This window comes from Coregonus lavaretus (genome assembly GCF_964263955.1).
Source record: "Coregonus lavaretus genome assembly, chromosome: 39".
Lineage (NCBI taxonomy): Eukaryota > Metazoa > Chordata > Actinopteri > Salmoniformes > Salmonidae > Coregonus > Coregonus lavaretus.
This window is the reverse complement of record NC_140026.1, coordinates 20,274,102-20,288,053: the sequence shown is the minus strand read 5'-3', so window position 1 is coordinate 20,288,053 and position 13,952 is coordinate 20,274,102. Positions and strand designations below refer to the sequence as shown.

Sequence of the window (13,952 nt, the reverse complement as noted above, 5' to 3'; positions counted from 1 at the left end):
TAATGATTCCAAGTAATTTCAATGAAATTACGTTGAACCAACGTGGAATAGACGTTAAATTGACGTCTGTGCCCAGTGGGATTTGTCAAGTGACCACAGTTTAAATAGTAGAGGAGTTGTGTCACTAACTGACCCCTCCTCAATGTTGCCCCCTCCTCTTTGCCCCCCCCCCCCCCCCTCCCCCCTCCAGCCTAACAGCAGTGGCCAGGTGGGGAAGGTTCCAGGCCACTTCACCCCAGTCCTGGCCCCCTCTCCGCACCATGGCACAGTGCGACCCGTCTCTCTCTCCATGCCCGACACCAAGCCCATCACATCAGAAGGTGAGTACAACGGTGAGCTCCCCTTCCTTCTCTATCCCCTCTGTCCACCATTACTTTAGCAGTTTCCATTTTGCGCACTGTATAAAGAATGAATCAATGTAATATTTTCTCATTGTGTCCGTGTGTCTCCATGTTTCTCTGTGTCTGTCTGTGTTTGTGTGTTTGCTCCTCCAGGATACTCAGCCCCGGGCACCCCCACAGCCAATCGTTTTGTAGGACTGAGCCCTAGAGATCCGGCCTTCCTTCACCAGCAACAGGTGAGACACATTACCACTACTCTTCTTTCACCCCCCCCACCCCCCTTCTTCCCTTCCTTCCTCTCCACCTCTCCAAAAGGGATCTGAGACCACAGAGATATTTCATTTTATCTGAGAGTGAGACCTTATTGTCGGTTCTGGCACAGATACATGCAGAGTCTGAGAAGTAAAACGATCACAGACATGAACTGTTCCTCAAAGTGCTCGCTCCAGTAAATGCACTGTAATTGTATAGTGGAGACATATACTCACCTACGTATCTATTTGGACAGTGAAGCTAAAACGTTTAATTTGGCTCTATACTCCAGCATTTTGGATTTGAGATCAATTGTTTCATATAAGGCAGCAGTACAGAATGTAACCTTTAATTTGAGGGTATTTTCAAACATATCTGTTTTTACTTATCTGATTCATTTGTGACAACATAATTCAAAACAGCCAAAACAAACTACAAATGCATCCAACAGTTACAAACTTTATGTAGTCATAGTGTGCTAGGAATATGGGACCAAATACTAAACTTTTGACTACTTCAATACATTATAAATTCATTTGTCCAAATACTTATGACACCTTCAATTGGCGGGGACTAGACACATTAAGTACTTTCATTTTTAAACGGTCAAATAGATTTGCATGTTAATACCCTCAAATAAAAAGTGACATTCTGCACTGTCACCTCATATAAAACATTTGATCTCAAATCCAAAATGCTGGAGTATAGAGCCAAATTACATGTTTTAGCTTCACTGTCCTAATACAGTGCCTTCAGAAAGTATTCACTCCCCTTGACTTTTTCCAAATGTTGTTGTGTTAAAGCCTGAATTTAAAATGGAAATTGTGATTTTGTGTCACTGGCCTATACACAATATCCCACAATGTCATTGGAATTATGTTTTTTTAGAAATGTTTACATATTAACAAAAAATTCTAAACTCAAATGTGTTGAGTCAATAAGTATTCAACCCCTTTGTTGTGGCAAGCCTAAATAAGTTCAGGAGTAAAAATGTGCTCAACAAGTCACATAATAAGTTGCATGGACTCTGTGTGCAATAATACTGTTTAACATGATTTTTGAATGACTACGTCATCTCTGTACCCCACACATACAATTGTCTGTTAGATCTGACAGTCGAGCAGTGAATTTCTAACAGATTCACCCACAAAGACCAGGGAGGTTTTCCAATGCCTCGCAAAGAAGGGCACCTATTGGTAAAAATGTAAACATACATTGAATATCCCATTGAGCATGGTGAAGTTATTAATTACTTTGGATTGTATATCAATACACCCAGTAACTACAAAGATACAGGCATCTTTCTTAACTCAGTTGCCGGAGAGGAAGGAAACCGCTCAGGGATTTCACCATGAGGCCAATGGAGACTTTAAAACAGTTTGTAGTTACTCCACAATACTAACCTAAATGACAGAGTGAAAAGAAGGAAGCCTGTACAGAATACAAATATTCCAAAACATGCATCATGTTTGCAATAAGGCACTAAAGTAAAACTGTAAAAAATTTGGCAAAGAAATTAACTTTATGTCCTGAAAACAAAAGCGTTATGTTTGGGGCAAATTCAACACAACACATCACTGAGTACCACTCTTCATATTTTCAAGCATGGTGGTGGCTGCATCATGTTATGGGTATGCTTGTCATCAGCAAGGACAAGGGAGTTTTTAAGGATAAAAAGAAACGGAATAGAGCCAAGCACAGGAAAAATCCTAGAAGAAAACCTGGTTCAGTCTGCTTTCCAACAGATACTGGGAGACAAGTTCACCTTTCAGCAGGAAAATAACCTAAAACACAAGGCCAAATATACACTGGAGTTGCTTACCAAGATGACATTGAATGTTCCTGAGTGGCCTAGTTACAGTTTGGGCTTAAATCGGCTTGGAAATCTACGGCAAGACTTGAAAATGTCTGTCTAGCAATGATCAACAACCAACTTGACAGAGGCTTTAAGAATTGTCAAAAGAATAATGTGCAAATATTGTACAATCCAGGAGTGCAAAGCTCTTAAAGACTTACCCAGAAAGACTCACAGCTGTAATCGCTGCCAAAGGTGATTCTAACATGTATTGACTCAGGGGTGTGATGTATATACTTCATGTAAATGACATATTTCTGTATTTCATTTTCAATACATTTGCAAACATTTCTAAAAACATGTTTTCACTTTGTCATTATGGGGTATTGTGTGTAGATGGGTGAGCAAAAATTATAAATGTAATTCATTTTGAATTCAGGCTGTAACACAACAACATGTGGAATAAGTCAAGGGGTATGAATACTTTCTGAAGGCACTGTAAATACATAGGGGAGTGTATGGGTATCTATTTTTTTAACCATTCCATATACTGTATGTAATTCATATTTTGAAATATATTTTACCAAATTATTTTCGGTATGGGGCAGAAAGTAAATAGAAGTACAGTAATACGATGAGGGTGTAATGTGCTCAACAGTTTTCTTCAAATATTTTGCTATTTGCCAATAAGTCATCACAGACATATAAAAAGAGACCAGCATTCCCTTATGCTTTATTTTAGCTTTATTCCGCAGTCTATTGAAGAACAATATAATGGATTCAAAAGCAAGTACAAAAGTAAGAATGTACACACAAAGACAGACAAATATCTCAATTACTCCTCCATCGTGGTTCAGCTATTCTTCCCATGCTATTCTGTAAGTCAGAATATTCAGCCTGAGACACGTGAACAGACAGTGTACGAAACAGACCAGGGCCAGACTGTTTGGTGTTGTTGGCGTCGAGCGGTCGTCCCGGCAGCCAGCCCGGGCAGATGCGGCCGCGTGGTGGTTGAATTGTGTGTGAGGTTAGGAGCATCGCGGTTGGCGAGGGTGGAAAAATGAGGCTTGGAGTGCCAGTCCCTCCTCATGAACCACCCCCCCACACACACACCACACACACACGCTGGTCCGAGGCCAAGTGTTTTCAACCACGCTTAATTGAATGCATCTGCACGCAGCTACATAATAATCAGTGTTTTTTCTTCTCCACTGTTCCTGTTTAGCGTAATGACAAAGCCTGGCCTGTATTTCTCTGCAGCTTGGTAGAGCAGGCAGAAAATGTGCTGTTTTGTTAACGATGCTATGCTTCTCTATAGCGGGGAGGACTCTTTTGGGCAGTGTGTGTGTGTCCATGGGTGTGTAGAGTTTATATGGTACATTTTTTAGTGGCCTTGCTACTTCTGTCAGTTAACTCAGTAAACAGCAGCTGAACTCAATGCTGTCTCATTGGCCGATAGACAAAACAAGACCCCTTTATTTTATAGATTATTTAACCAGGTAGATTAATTAAGAACACTAGTTTATAATATTATATTTTAGTATAGTTTACATAGTATTCTTTACCCTAACACTGCCACTGAATACTAAATGAATAGAAATAGACTTGGAGGAAACACAGTACAATAGCCATTCATCATGCTAATATTATATTAGTCAGGCTTTGTGTGTGTTCTGTGGTTCAGGATGATTTGAATTTAAGAAGCTAGGTCTTTCAACCTGTGGTTTATGACACTAGGCCACTGTTCCCTGTGGAGTAAACAATGTCAGAGATACACTTCCTTTTTCGTTATTGTCATGTCACCCCGGCTCGGGATATTTATTTGGTGGAGTTATGAGATGTATTGACACTTTTCCTGTGTGTTTAAGGGAGACCTTTGTTCTGAGGCTGGGTGGGTGGAGAGAGGAGACACACAAGGTGGATTAGTTTCACCGATTTGAGGTGTCATGTTTCCGATGCAGTCAAAGGCGATATTCCAGTATGCAGCTCTAGAGATAAAGTGTAGTCAAACCCCCAATGTCCTCAGTGCGATTCTACAAACAAACACGCGCACGCACCCCACCCTCCAAAACACACACCTTCCACACCCCTCCTCCTTCCAAACAACAATTCCTTAGTGGAAAATCGGTGAGAAAAAAACCCCTCTCATTCATGTCTTCTCCTTGGTTAACCCTTAAAGGGACTGTTCCTCCACCATGCGTTCCTGTGGGAACGTTCGGTGATCAGATGACATTTGGTATTATCTAAGGCAGCCTGCTAATCCCCATTCTGCCTGCATCTGTTTTGCTAACGTTCCCCGGCGACGTCTTCCCTGTCCCTCTTACCCCTGCCGCTGTGACCTGGCAGTGCCGACAGACAGATGGCGAGCCCCCCTAGAGGAGTGCTGGCAGGCCTGGCACAGAGCGTGGGGAGGGGGGGTGAGGGTGGTGGCGGCGGTAGAGCGTCTGGCACAACCAGAACGTTCTCTATGCTCAAAGCTTTGTGGAGGGTGTGGTGTATGGTGTGTGGTGTATGGTGTGTGGTGTGTGGTGTATGGTGTATGCATAAGGCTAGAGACTTAACCATCCACTGTTGGTAGTAGAGGCTTGGTGTTGGAAGAACTAGTCAATATGATTTTAAGAAATTGAGTGGTGGTCTCTGTTTATGTCATTCTGTGTGTGCATGCACGGTTGCGTCCGTTTTTTGTTTGTCTTTATCATTGGCTAGTTAATTCGGCAGATGCTTTCACATTTTCGATACACATAAGATAAATACAAGAACTGGAGGAAATCAGTCATTCACCTCAAGATGTAGTACAGCAGCGGAAAACCATTCAGTGTGGCTGTGTGTACAGGTGGCTAATGTTATCGACCATCCTAAGTGGGTTTTGAATATTCAGTGTGTGAGGATTTACTGTATGATTAAACCCTCTTAAGAGCTCTTCAGTTTGCCACAGTGGCGGGAAGATTGGTCACGAGGCACTTTTTCACGATGCGTTACCAAATGGATGTGTTGATTGTGTTGACTAAAGGTGCAAGGTTAGCTGGGTATAGGCTGAGATGGCTCTCCACTGGATTGTGGACACGTGTGTGCATAATGCATGGGATAGGAGAATGTGTGGTGGTTTTGTGTAAGCGTACGTTAAGGTGTGTGTGTGCATGCACGCAAGTGTGTGCGTGTTATTTTTGTAGAACCTTAGAGACAAGCCAGCAGTCCTTATCTTACCTTCCACAATCTCATCTAGCTACCGGAGTTTCACCATAATACTACTACTTCCATATGGGGATACTTAGACCAGAATAGGACTGCTATTAAAGACAGAAATGCCTCAAAGAGACTGTATGCAGAATAACAACGAATACTACATAGTAGCTAATAACCACATGCATGTAACCTGTGGAATGCATGGCCCCATAGTCTAACCATAGGGAATTACTGCCTTATACAATAGCTGGATGACTGCCATTTTGACGTGACTCACATTCTGTAAACTAACCTCTTCTTTGCTTCCAGGTCAGATTAGAAACGTAGGACTAATTGTGATGAAATGCTTAATGTTCTTTATTTGATCTGCTTTCCATATATTTGAACTGTAGAACGATGATCTAATGTTACTGAATGATAATGACTGCCATAACATATGTGTTTATGTTTAGATCAAACCAGAATTGTAATAGTTTGGAAAGAGGCCTATTTCTTGCCCAATTTGCTCTAGGTTTTCTGCTTTAGGCTTTGTTTGCATGCATGACTTTGTTTCCTAGTAACTTTGTGTAAGTGATATCAAAGTGAGTTGTGAGAGTTGTGCTACTGGCTCCGTGTCTGACTGCTAGGTTTCAATTGACAGCTCAGGATATGTGACTGGACCATGAATCAAAACGGCAGGCATTATGGCCCCAGTGGCACTGAGGATACTTTGGGGATTGCTTGGCAAAGGTAACGTTTCCATTATTTCAAACAATCTCTCTATCACTTGTCTACAAACTGTCTGATGAAGCACACACACACACACACACACACACACACACAGTATACTGTATAAGTATTACCAAGTTAATTCATACCTTGAATTAAGTCTACCCTTTCAGATTTTCAGACAAAGGGTTCAACTCTCACCTCTGCATTCCTTCCCTCAGTTACCCTTTCATTGCTGCCACCACAACATACCCATAAAGAATGTGGAAAATTCCAGTAGGTTCTAACCCTCAGCTCATTTGTTGTAGATACAGTATAGTCATTATGATCATTCATAGACTGCCAGAGGAATGTCAACCAAGCAATAACAGTGCCAAAGAAGATATTCAAGGTATTAGGTCCTAGATACAGTAGGATTAATGTTACCTGTTAACTTGTATGTGTTACTGGACATTATCAAGGGGTATTCTGCTATCGTCTAGCATGCCTGTGTGTACTGCACTGTGTGACAGGGTGCTGCAGACTTTATCAGCTGATTGGGTCTTTGCAATGGGGCCATGGCAGTATCAGGAAACAAAAATATTTATGGGAAACGATTTCTCCTTCCAAAGAATAACAGGTCACAAATGGTGCCATGGCCCCATTGCAAAGACACAATCAGCTGATTAACACTTTTTTGGTTACTACATGATTCCATATGTGTTATTTCATAGTTTTGATGTCTTCACTTTTATTCTACAATGTAGAAAATAGTAAAAAATAAAGAAAAACCCTGGAATGAGTAGGTGTGTCCAAACTTTTGACTGGTACTGTATTTAACTTTCATTTTTGCTCCGAGCCTTAGAAAGTCCTTGGGTTGGATGGGCTGTGTGTCAGGGAAAGTTAAGCACACATAAAACATCTGTTGGAGGCCTCGGCGGTGTGACAGCTCACATAAATAGTATTGGCTGCATCCCAAATGGCACCCTCTTCTTTATGTAATGTACTACTTTTGACCAGGGCCCATAGTGGAGTGACAAAACGTTTCTTTTTAAATCTATTTGTTTGGTTGTACTTGAGTCTCAAACTGCTTGTAGGAGACAGTAAGCCCTTCTCTTCCACCTCCACGTGCGCCCAGCTCTCTCCGGCTTTGTCCTCGATCCCCACTCCTCCTCCTACTTAAAGAGACACGTTCCTCTGTCAATGCTCTCTCTCGTTCTCTCTCGCTCTCTCTTCCCCGCTGTCTCGCTCTCCTTGGAAAACATGTTAACTTCAATTTCAACAGGGCCGGGTCTGCCAGAGAACCTAGCTCAGCGTTTCCTCATTAGTTTCTGCTTGTTCTGAAAATGGTAGAACATAACTGTATAGCTAATAGGATATAGGGAGCGACAGGCTGTGTGTGTGTGCTCTTAAAGCCTCCATCCGGCCTACTCTGCCCTCTGTGAGGTTACAGGGTTTTTTGAGAGGCCCTTCTCTAGGCCTCCTAATAGACCAGTGGAGGTAAGAGGAAATATGTGCCCGAGCTGCAAGGAGGCCTCTCTCTCTCTCTCTCTCTCTCTCTCTCTGCTCAGACATGACTAACAGAGACTTGACTTCTGATCGTACAGTACATGCCTTTAGTATATAGGAGCGATGAGAGCTGCAGTGAAAGAATAACACATTTCTTGTCAGACATGATTTATTGATTTACGAGCACATCAGGATACCAAAATTCTGATTCCTTACCGTATACATTTGCAGTGAAATGTGGTTTTAAATAGTTTCCATATTTTCAGTAAGAGAGTTCATAAAATCATCAGTATTGCCTCTTGAAAGATAAATGCTGCAATAGAGAACAGCTCAGACAAGTTTGTCTTCTGTTGAAAGCGTAACGAGCTGGGTGAGCTTCAGTGTCTGTATGATAGAAACTGAATTCAAATGTTGCTGAAGAGTGCCAGTATAGATTGCTAACTGCATCTGTAGAACACGGTAGTTGATTACAATCTTGTCTCATCGTTGCAACTCCCCAACGGGCTCGGGAGAGGCGAAGGTCGAGTCATGCGTCCTCCGAAACATGACCTGTCAAGCCGTGCTTCTGAACACCCGCTCGCTTAACCCGGAAGCCAGCTGCACCAATGTGTCGGAGGAAACAGCCTGCAGGCATCCAGACTGCCACAAGGAGTTGCTAGAGCGCGATGAGCCAAGTAAAGCCCCCCTGGCCAAACCCTCCCCTAACCTGGACAACGCTGGACCAATTGTGCTCCGTCCTATGGGACTCCCGGTTACAGCCGGTTGTGACACAGCCTGGGATCGAACCCCAGGCTGTTGTGACGCCGCAACACTGCGATGCATTGCCTTAGACCGCTGCGCCACTCGGGAGGCCGGTATTCCATATTCTTATCAGCAAAGTATTGACAATCTAAATATCCTGGTGCATCCCTCATGGACACTATTGAGAGTCTATTTATTGATTTTCTCTTGTCTTTCTTATCCTAATGCATTCACTACTCCTAGTATATCAGAATAGAATATCAGAGAAAGATGAAGTATTCCATCATTTCACTAGCGAAGGTTTGTTCATAGGATTGAGAATCTGAATGCACTGTTTAAGTGGCATTGTATTCAGAGTACATGTGTTTGTATTGTCTTGCTCCCACTTCTGCGTCTTATATAGTCCCTCACACTAGGACCCAAAATAAAACACTCCCAGACTTGCATGTTGCCATTCGGCAGGAAATGGGTCAGCAATCCATTAAGATGCCATTAGATAATCTAATTTGGTTGGCTTAATCCTTAAATGAAGCCCGCCGGACGCTGGAGCTCCGCTTGTGTGGAGGAGAATTAGTGTGATTTGGGGCCGTGTAGCTCTAAGATAGGGCTAAAGGAGGCCGTGGGTAGAGGCTACGTAGGGGGAGACCATGAGTAAAGTTGTTTTTCTCATTAATGATTGTGAGTGCCCTCGTCTGAAGCCACCTGCAGGCCTGTGTTGAGGAAGTGAACTTGGGCTAAATGAATGACATCCCCAACTCAAGCAAAGACGTAATATTTTTTGTATACAGTGAATCATTTGGAGAAATAGAATAGTAATATAGATTGACCATAGAGATCCTGTAATTCTATATGTAATTCTATGGGATTGACAGTGTGATAGTACAGTGAACACTGTGTGCCTTTTAATGTGTCTACTCTGTCTTCACCTGAGAAGGCCTTTAGAGTAGGATAAAGAGAGGGTGTGTGTGTGTTAGGGGGGAGAGAGGAGGGAAGAAGAGAATGCTGAAGGGAACTAGCCTGCTCTGAGCTTTCTTTGTTCAGCAAGGTAGGAAAAACGTAATCTCTCATTTCCTGTCAGATGATTTTTTGGCAGGCCAGCAAGAGAGAGAGAAAGAGAAAGAGGCAAAGAGAGGTAGAGGAAGAAAGAGTTAGAGGAGAAAGAGAGCGAGCGAGAGAGAGAGGCAATGAGAGGTAGAGAGAGAGGTAGAGGGGGGGGGGGGGGGGGGGGCTGGCAGGAGGAGTTAGAATGATGAAGGGAGGGGGTCCAAGGAGAAAGGAGTATGGAGGAGGAGAAAAAAGCCCTGCCCAAATAGCTTGTGTAGATAATCTCTGGTGTTTTAACCCTTTATAGGACTGGATCTGGCTTCTAACATTTTCCACATTTCCACAGTTTTCTTTCTTTCTTTCTATAATTTTTTCTTTCTTACTCTCTATCTTTCTCTCTCCTTCCCTCCTCTCCTTCTCTCTTTTTTCCTCTCTTGTTTTATTTTCTAAGGAGTCTGATCCCCTTAGAAACATGTATTGAATATATGGTTCCCATTGATTTCAGCTGAGGCTGAGCCGCTAAGAGAAGTGTTTTGTATGAAATGCAGACCAGATCATTAGACACCATTCATAGACACAGACAGACAGTCGTGTCAGATGGGACAGCCTCAGGGGGGATTAAGTCTGTGTTTCACTATATCCGGTCCCCATTCCTCTCCTCTTCCCCCGTTAGCTCGTCTTCCTATCCCACTGACAACAATAATCTACTTTTATGTCTCTCTCTTTATCGAGGAAGCCTTACACCTGCATGGAAACAGTGGAGGGACTTGGTTAACCTACATAACCTTTCAAACATATCCCTCATTCTTTGCATCCCAAACTCTAATTGATTAATTATTCAACATGTACGTATCATTGAGCCCATTGAGAACAACACACTGTTTGTTTCGCAGGCAGGCCGCGTTTTCAGTTTGCGCCTCCGGTGAACAATCACTGTGTTGTGTTGCATTAGCGTGCGTTGAATAGGGATGGGCAGGATTTGTAAAGACCCCAACCCCCTTCTGTAGCACCATTGATCAACATGGAGAGGGTCTGTTGATATGGAATTAGGTGTGATCCTCGCTTGACATCCTTCTCAGAGGAATCGGTGGAATACACCGGAAGCGCTTTGTTTGACTGGTCCCCCTCGAACCATAGACTGATTAAACTAGACATAAGGCCTTTACATCACTCTTCCTGGGTAAAGCAAACACACTGGGCACACACTGGTTGAATAAACGTTGTTTCTACGTCATTTCAAGGAAATTACGTTGAACCAACGTGGAATAGACGTTGAATTGTTGTCTGTGCACAGTGGGAAGTGATTGGGTAAGAGGGATGAGTCTATAGTGGACTTGGGACATGCCGTTTTCAAATGGTCTGCATTAACATTTTGTTGAAATAGTTTTAAGGGATATTCATTAAACATTGCCATAGAATTTGATTCGTAGAAATGTGATTGACGGTGCATAATAATGACGGATCCTAACAAGACATAATGCTAACTACTCAGAATTGTGTTGTGCCTAACAAAATAATTGGGTAATTGAATGTGGTTTTAAAATGATGAATAAACCCTTTTGTATTTTTTCCTCAGCTGACTCTAAAGTGTAACTGTTCATTTTATAGTGATGTGTTACAGTGTAAATGTAATGACTTGCTGCACAGCATTTCATCATTGTGTGTGTAGAGCATCTGATTGGTGCTGTTATCTTACCTCTACTCATGCTTTCAAAAGTGTCCAAAAGCTTCCGATGCTCAATGCAGGTGACTCAAAACCCTCTTCTGTTCTCTCCTTCTCTCTCTGTTGTGTTTCCACAGTCCTGGTACCTGGGCGAGCTTAGTTCCATTCCAAGTCACGAACGGGACTCCAATTCTGCCAACAAATGTCCACCAGAACTACAGCATAAACATCATTGGTGAGCCCCCCCTCCTCCACACAGAGGCAGAGAACTGAAGACCCAGGGGGGGAAATAATCAGCAAGCAGCACTTAAAACAATTGTGTTTGTCCTTTGTCCCCCCCCCCCCCCCCCACCCCCCCTTCCCTCCACCCTTTCCTCCCCAAACCCCTCCTCCCATCGGGACATTGGCCAAGAAGACTTGAGTTGGTTTGGAGCGAATCTGATCCGGTCCACTCTAGCTAACTCTATGCCATGCCAGACAGTCATTGTGTGAGAAGAGCCTTTCCATTCAAAATACTGTGATGTATCCTGTACAAAAACATTTAGATGCCTTAATATTTTGCATGACAACTCTTAGTCTGATAGTGGTATTCTTCTTCTTCATTCTGTTGTTGGGAGTTTCTAACCTTGGTTTACGAACAGGGGAAGTGATCAGAAACACACAAAGGCTGACTGTAAGTTATTCAACTCTGACCTTTACCCCTTCTGCAGAAGAGGCTCCCATGTCAAACTATTGACTATTACATTTACATTTACATCATTTAGCAGACGCTCTATGTAACCATAGGAACAAATTGTGAATTCAGAGTTTTTTGGGTGGGGGGGAGGGATTTCAGTTTACTGTGATACAATTTCTCTTTTGTCTGAAACTTGTTATCCTGTTGATTCTGTACTGCTATCCACTTAAAGGTTAGTTATACTCCTTAGAGTTGTGAACTCTTACTATAGTAAAAAAATAACAAGAGAAAAACACTATATTTTTAGGTTAGAGATTTGACCCGTTTTTTAAGAATTCGTATATCCTCTAGAAAAGGAAAAAAAAAAGACAAAAAATTATCTAAAAATCTCGAAAGAGGCAAGTGCAATTGAATTTTTGAAGGGAAGCTATGTCTGTCAGCCCTAAGACTCTAAAGGAAGGAGGGTAAAAATTAAACTTTGTTGTTTTAAATACGTAAAAAGGTTTAAAAAAAATAACATTTGAGTTGATTTCAGTCGCTTTTCCATGTATCTAAATATGGAAAGAAAAGAATACTAAGCCTGAAATGCAGTGATGTGTTTGAAGGTGCGCATTAAGCTACCTGTGCAGAACTGAATATGAACAAGACAGCACTTCTATTGAGCCCTACTCAGTCTCATGGGGAGCTTCTTATTTATTGTGAGGAAAGAAATAAATTTTTTGTTTTTTTGTTTTTTAAACACACGTAGTGTATAAAATGGCATCTGAAATCAAGAACATATGCATTTGGCCATCAGCTTATGAAGCTTGTGTTTATAATATGACTTGATGAAAAAAAAAAAAGAATGCAGGCTGTTGAAGTCATTCACGAAAATGTATGTGTATGTCGAAAAATCTACACTTTTTGTGCAACCCTGAACCTTCAAGGTTGCAGAGGGTTGCATATTTTGCTTCTTGAACACTCAAATCCCAGATACAGTGGTGGCAGTCCCTGAAATCTAGAATTGTGCATGGCAGGTCTATTGCCTTGGCCTCTCTCCAAGTCCAGATATATTTATATGACCAATCTCTCCAATACTCTTAATTTGCACGATGACATACTAGTCCACATTACGTGCCTTGCCTTTGATTATAGAGTCATCACTACACTTGTTTTTTGCTGCATTTATTACCATTATAGAAAATAAATTAACATTTTTATGATAAGTAAATTGTTTTGTACTCTGAATGAAAATGGTGACATTGTTGATTTTTAACGTTCCTTTACTACTTTATCTCACAGTTACATTGCATATCAAGGCTGTGTATAGTCGCCGTTCTAAAGTTTATAATCAACCATAATTATTTTTCAGTATTTTCGGTGGTTTTTTAATAACCTTTCATTTTTGTTGTTATCGTTTTTGTCATTTCGTTTTTGTTTTTCATCTTCCAGTTACTATCGAGGAGGGAGGAATTCAGATGTATGAAAATTATGCAATACCAACTTTTGCCTATGTAGGTAGTGCTTATAGATATGTCAACTATTAGAGGCTAGTTTGGAGACAATATTGTAATGCATTTATTTTGTTGATATTGTTGTTGTTGTTGTTGTTGTTGTTGTTGTTTTCCTATTTTAATTGACCAAAGTGGGACTGCTTTCTATGCAGTGTATGAGAAGGTCTTTTTTAGTGTACTGAGAGATGGAGAGACATGTTTCAGTGTGTTTTGAATTCTTGGTGGGGGAGGGAGGGGGTCTTTTTTCTAAGCTTACAGTTTGTCTGTAAAGAATGCACCCGTTGGTCTCGTTTGGCTGCAATGTCACTGATCTGTCTACTGTGACAAATTTGACTATTTTCTTTCAACTTCCCACCTGGGGTGCTAGCATGTGACATTGACTAAGCTCATTTTCACAGGAGAGATGGCTTGACTTGAATGTGACAATCATTAAAAAAATAATTTCAGGAGAGGAACACATTAACCTTAATCAGACCCGCAATTGAAAACTGAAACCATACTGCAATTGTGAAAAGCCAACACTTTGTTCATACTACTTGTATACAGTATGCAGGAAACTATATTAGCG

The 13,952-nt window shown here is 41.6% G+C and overlaps 1 protein-coding gene across 1 annotated transcript in view; it reads left to right on the top strand.

Moving 5' to 3' along the window:
• The window catches only part of LOC311112992 (nuclear factor 1 B-type-like), a 69,285-nt gene extending 57,745 nt beyond the window's left edge, over positions 1 to 11,540 (top strand). Inside the window, exons 6-9 of the mRNA XM_084156116.1 lie at positions 191 to 320; positions 495 to 577; positions 6,212 to 6,300; positions 11,353 to 11,540. Coding sequence (XP_084012242.1) covers positions 191 to 320; positions 495 to 577; positions 6,212 to 6,300; positions 11,353 to 11,488 — 438 coding nt within the window. The 3' untranslated portion in view covers positions 11,489 to 11,540. The remainder of the gene's footprint in view (positions 1 to 190; positions 321 to 494; positions 578 to 6,211; positions 6,301 to 11,352) is intronic.
• Positions 11,541 to 13,952: the final 2,412 nt, after the last annotated feature.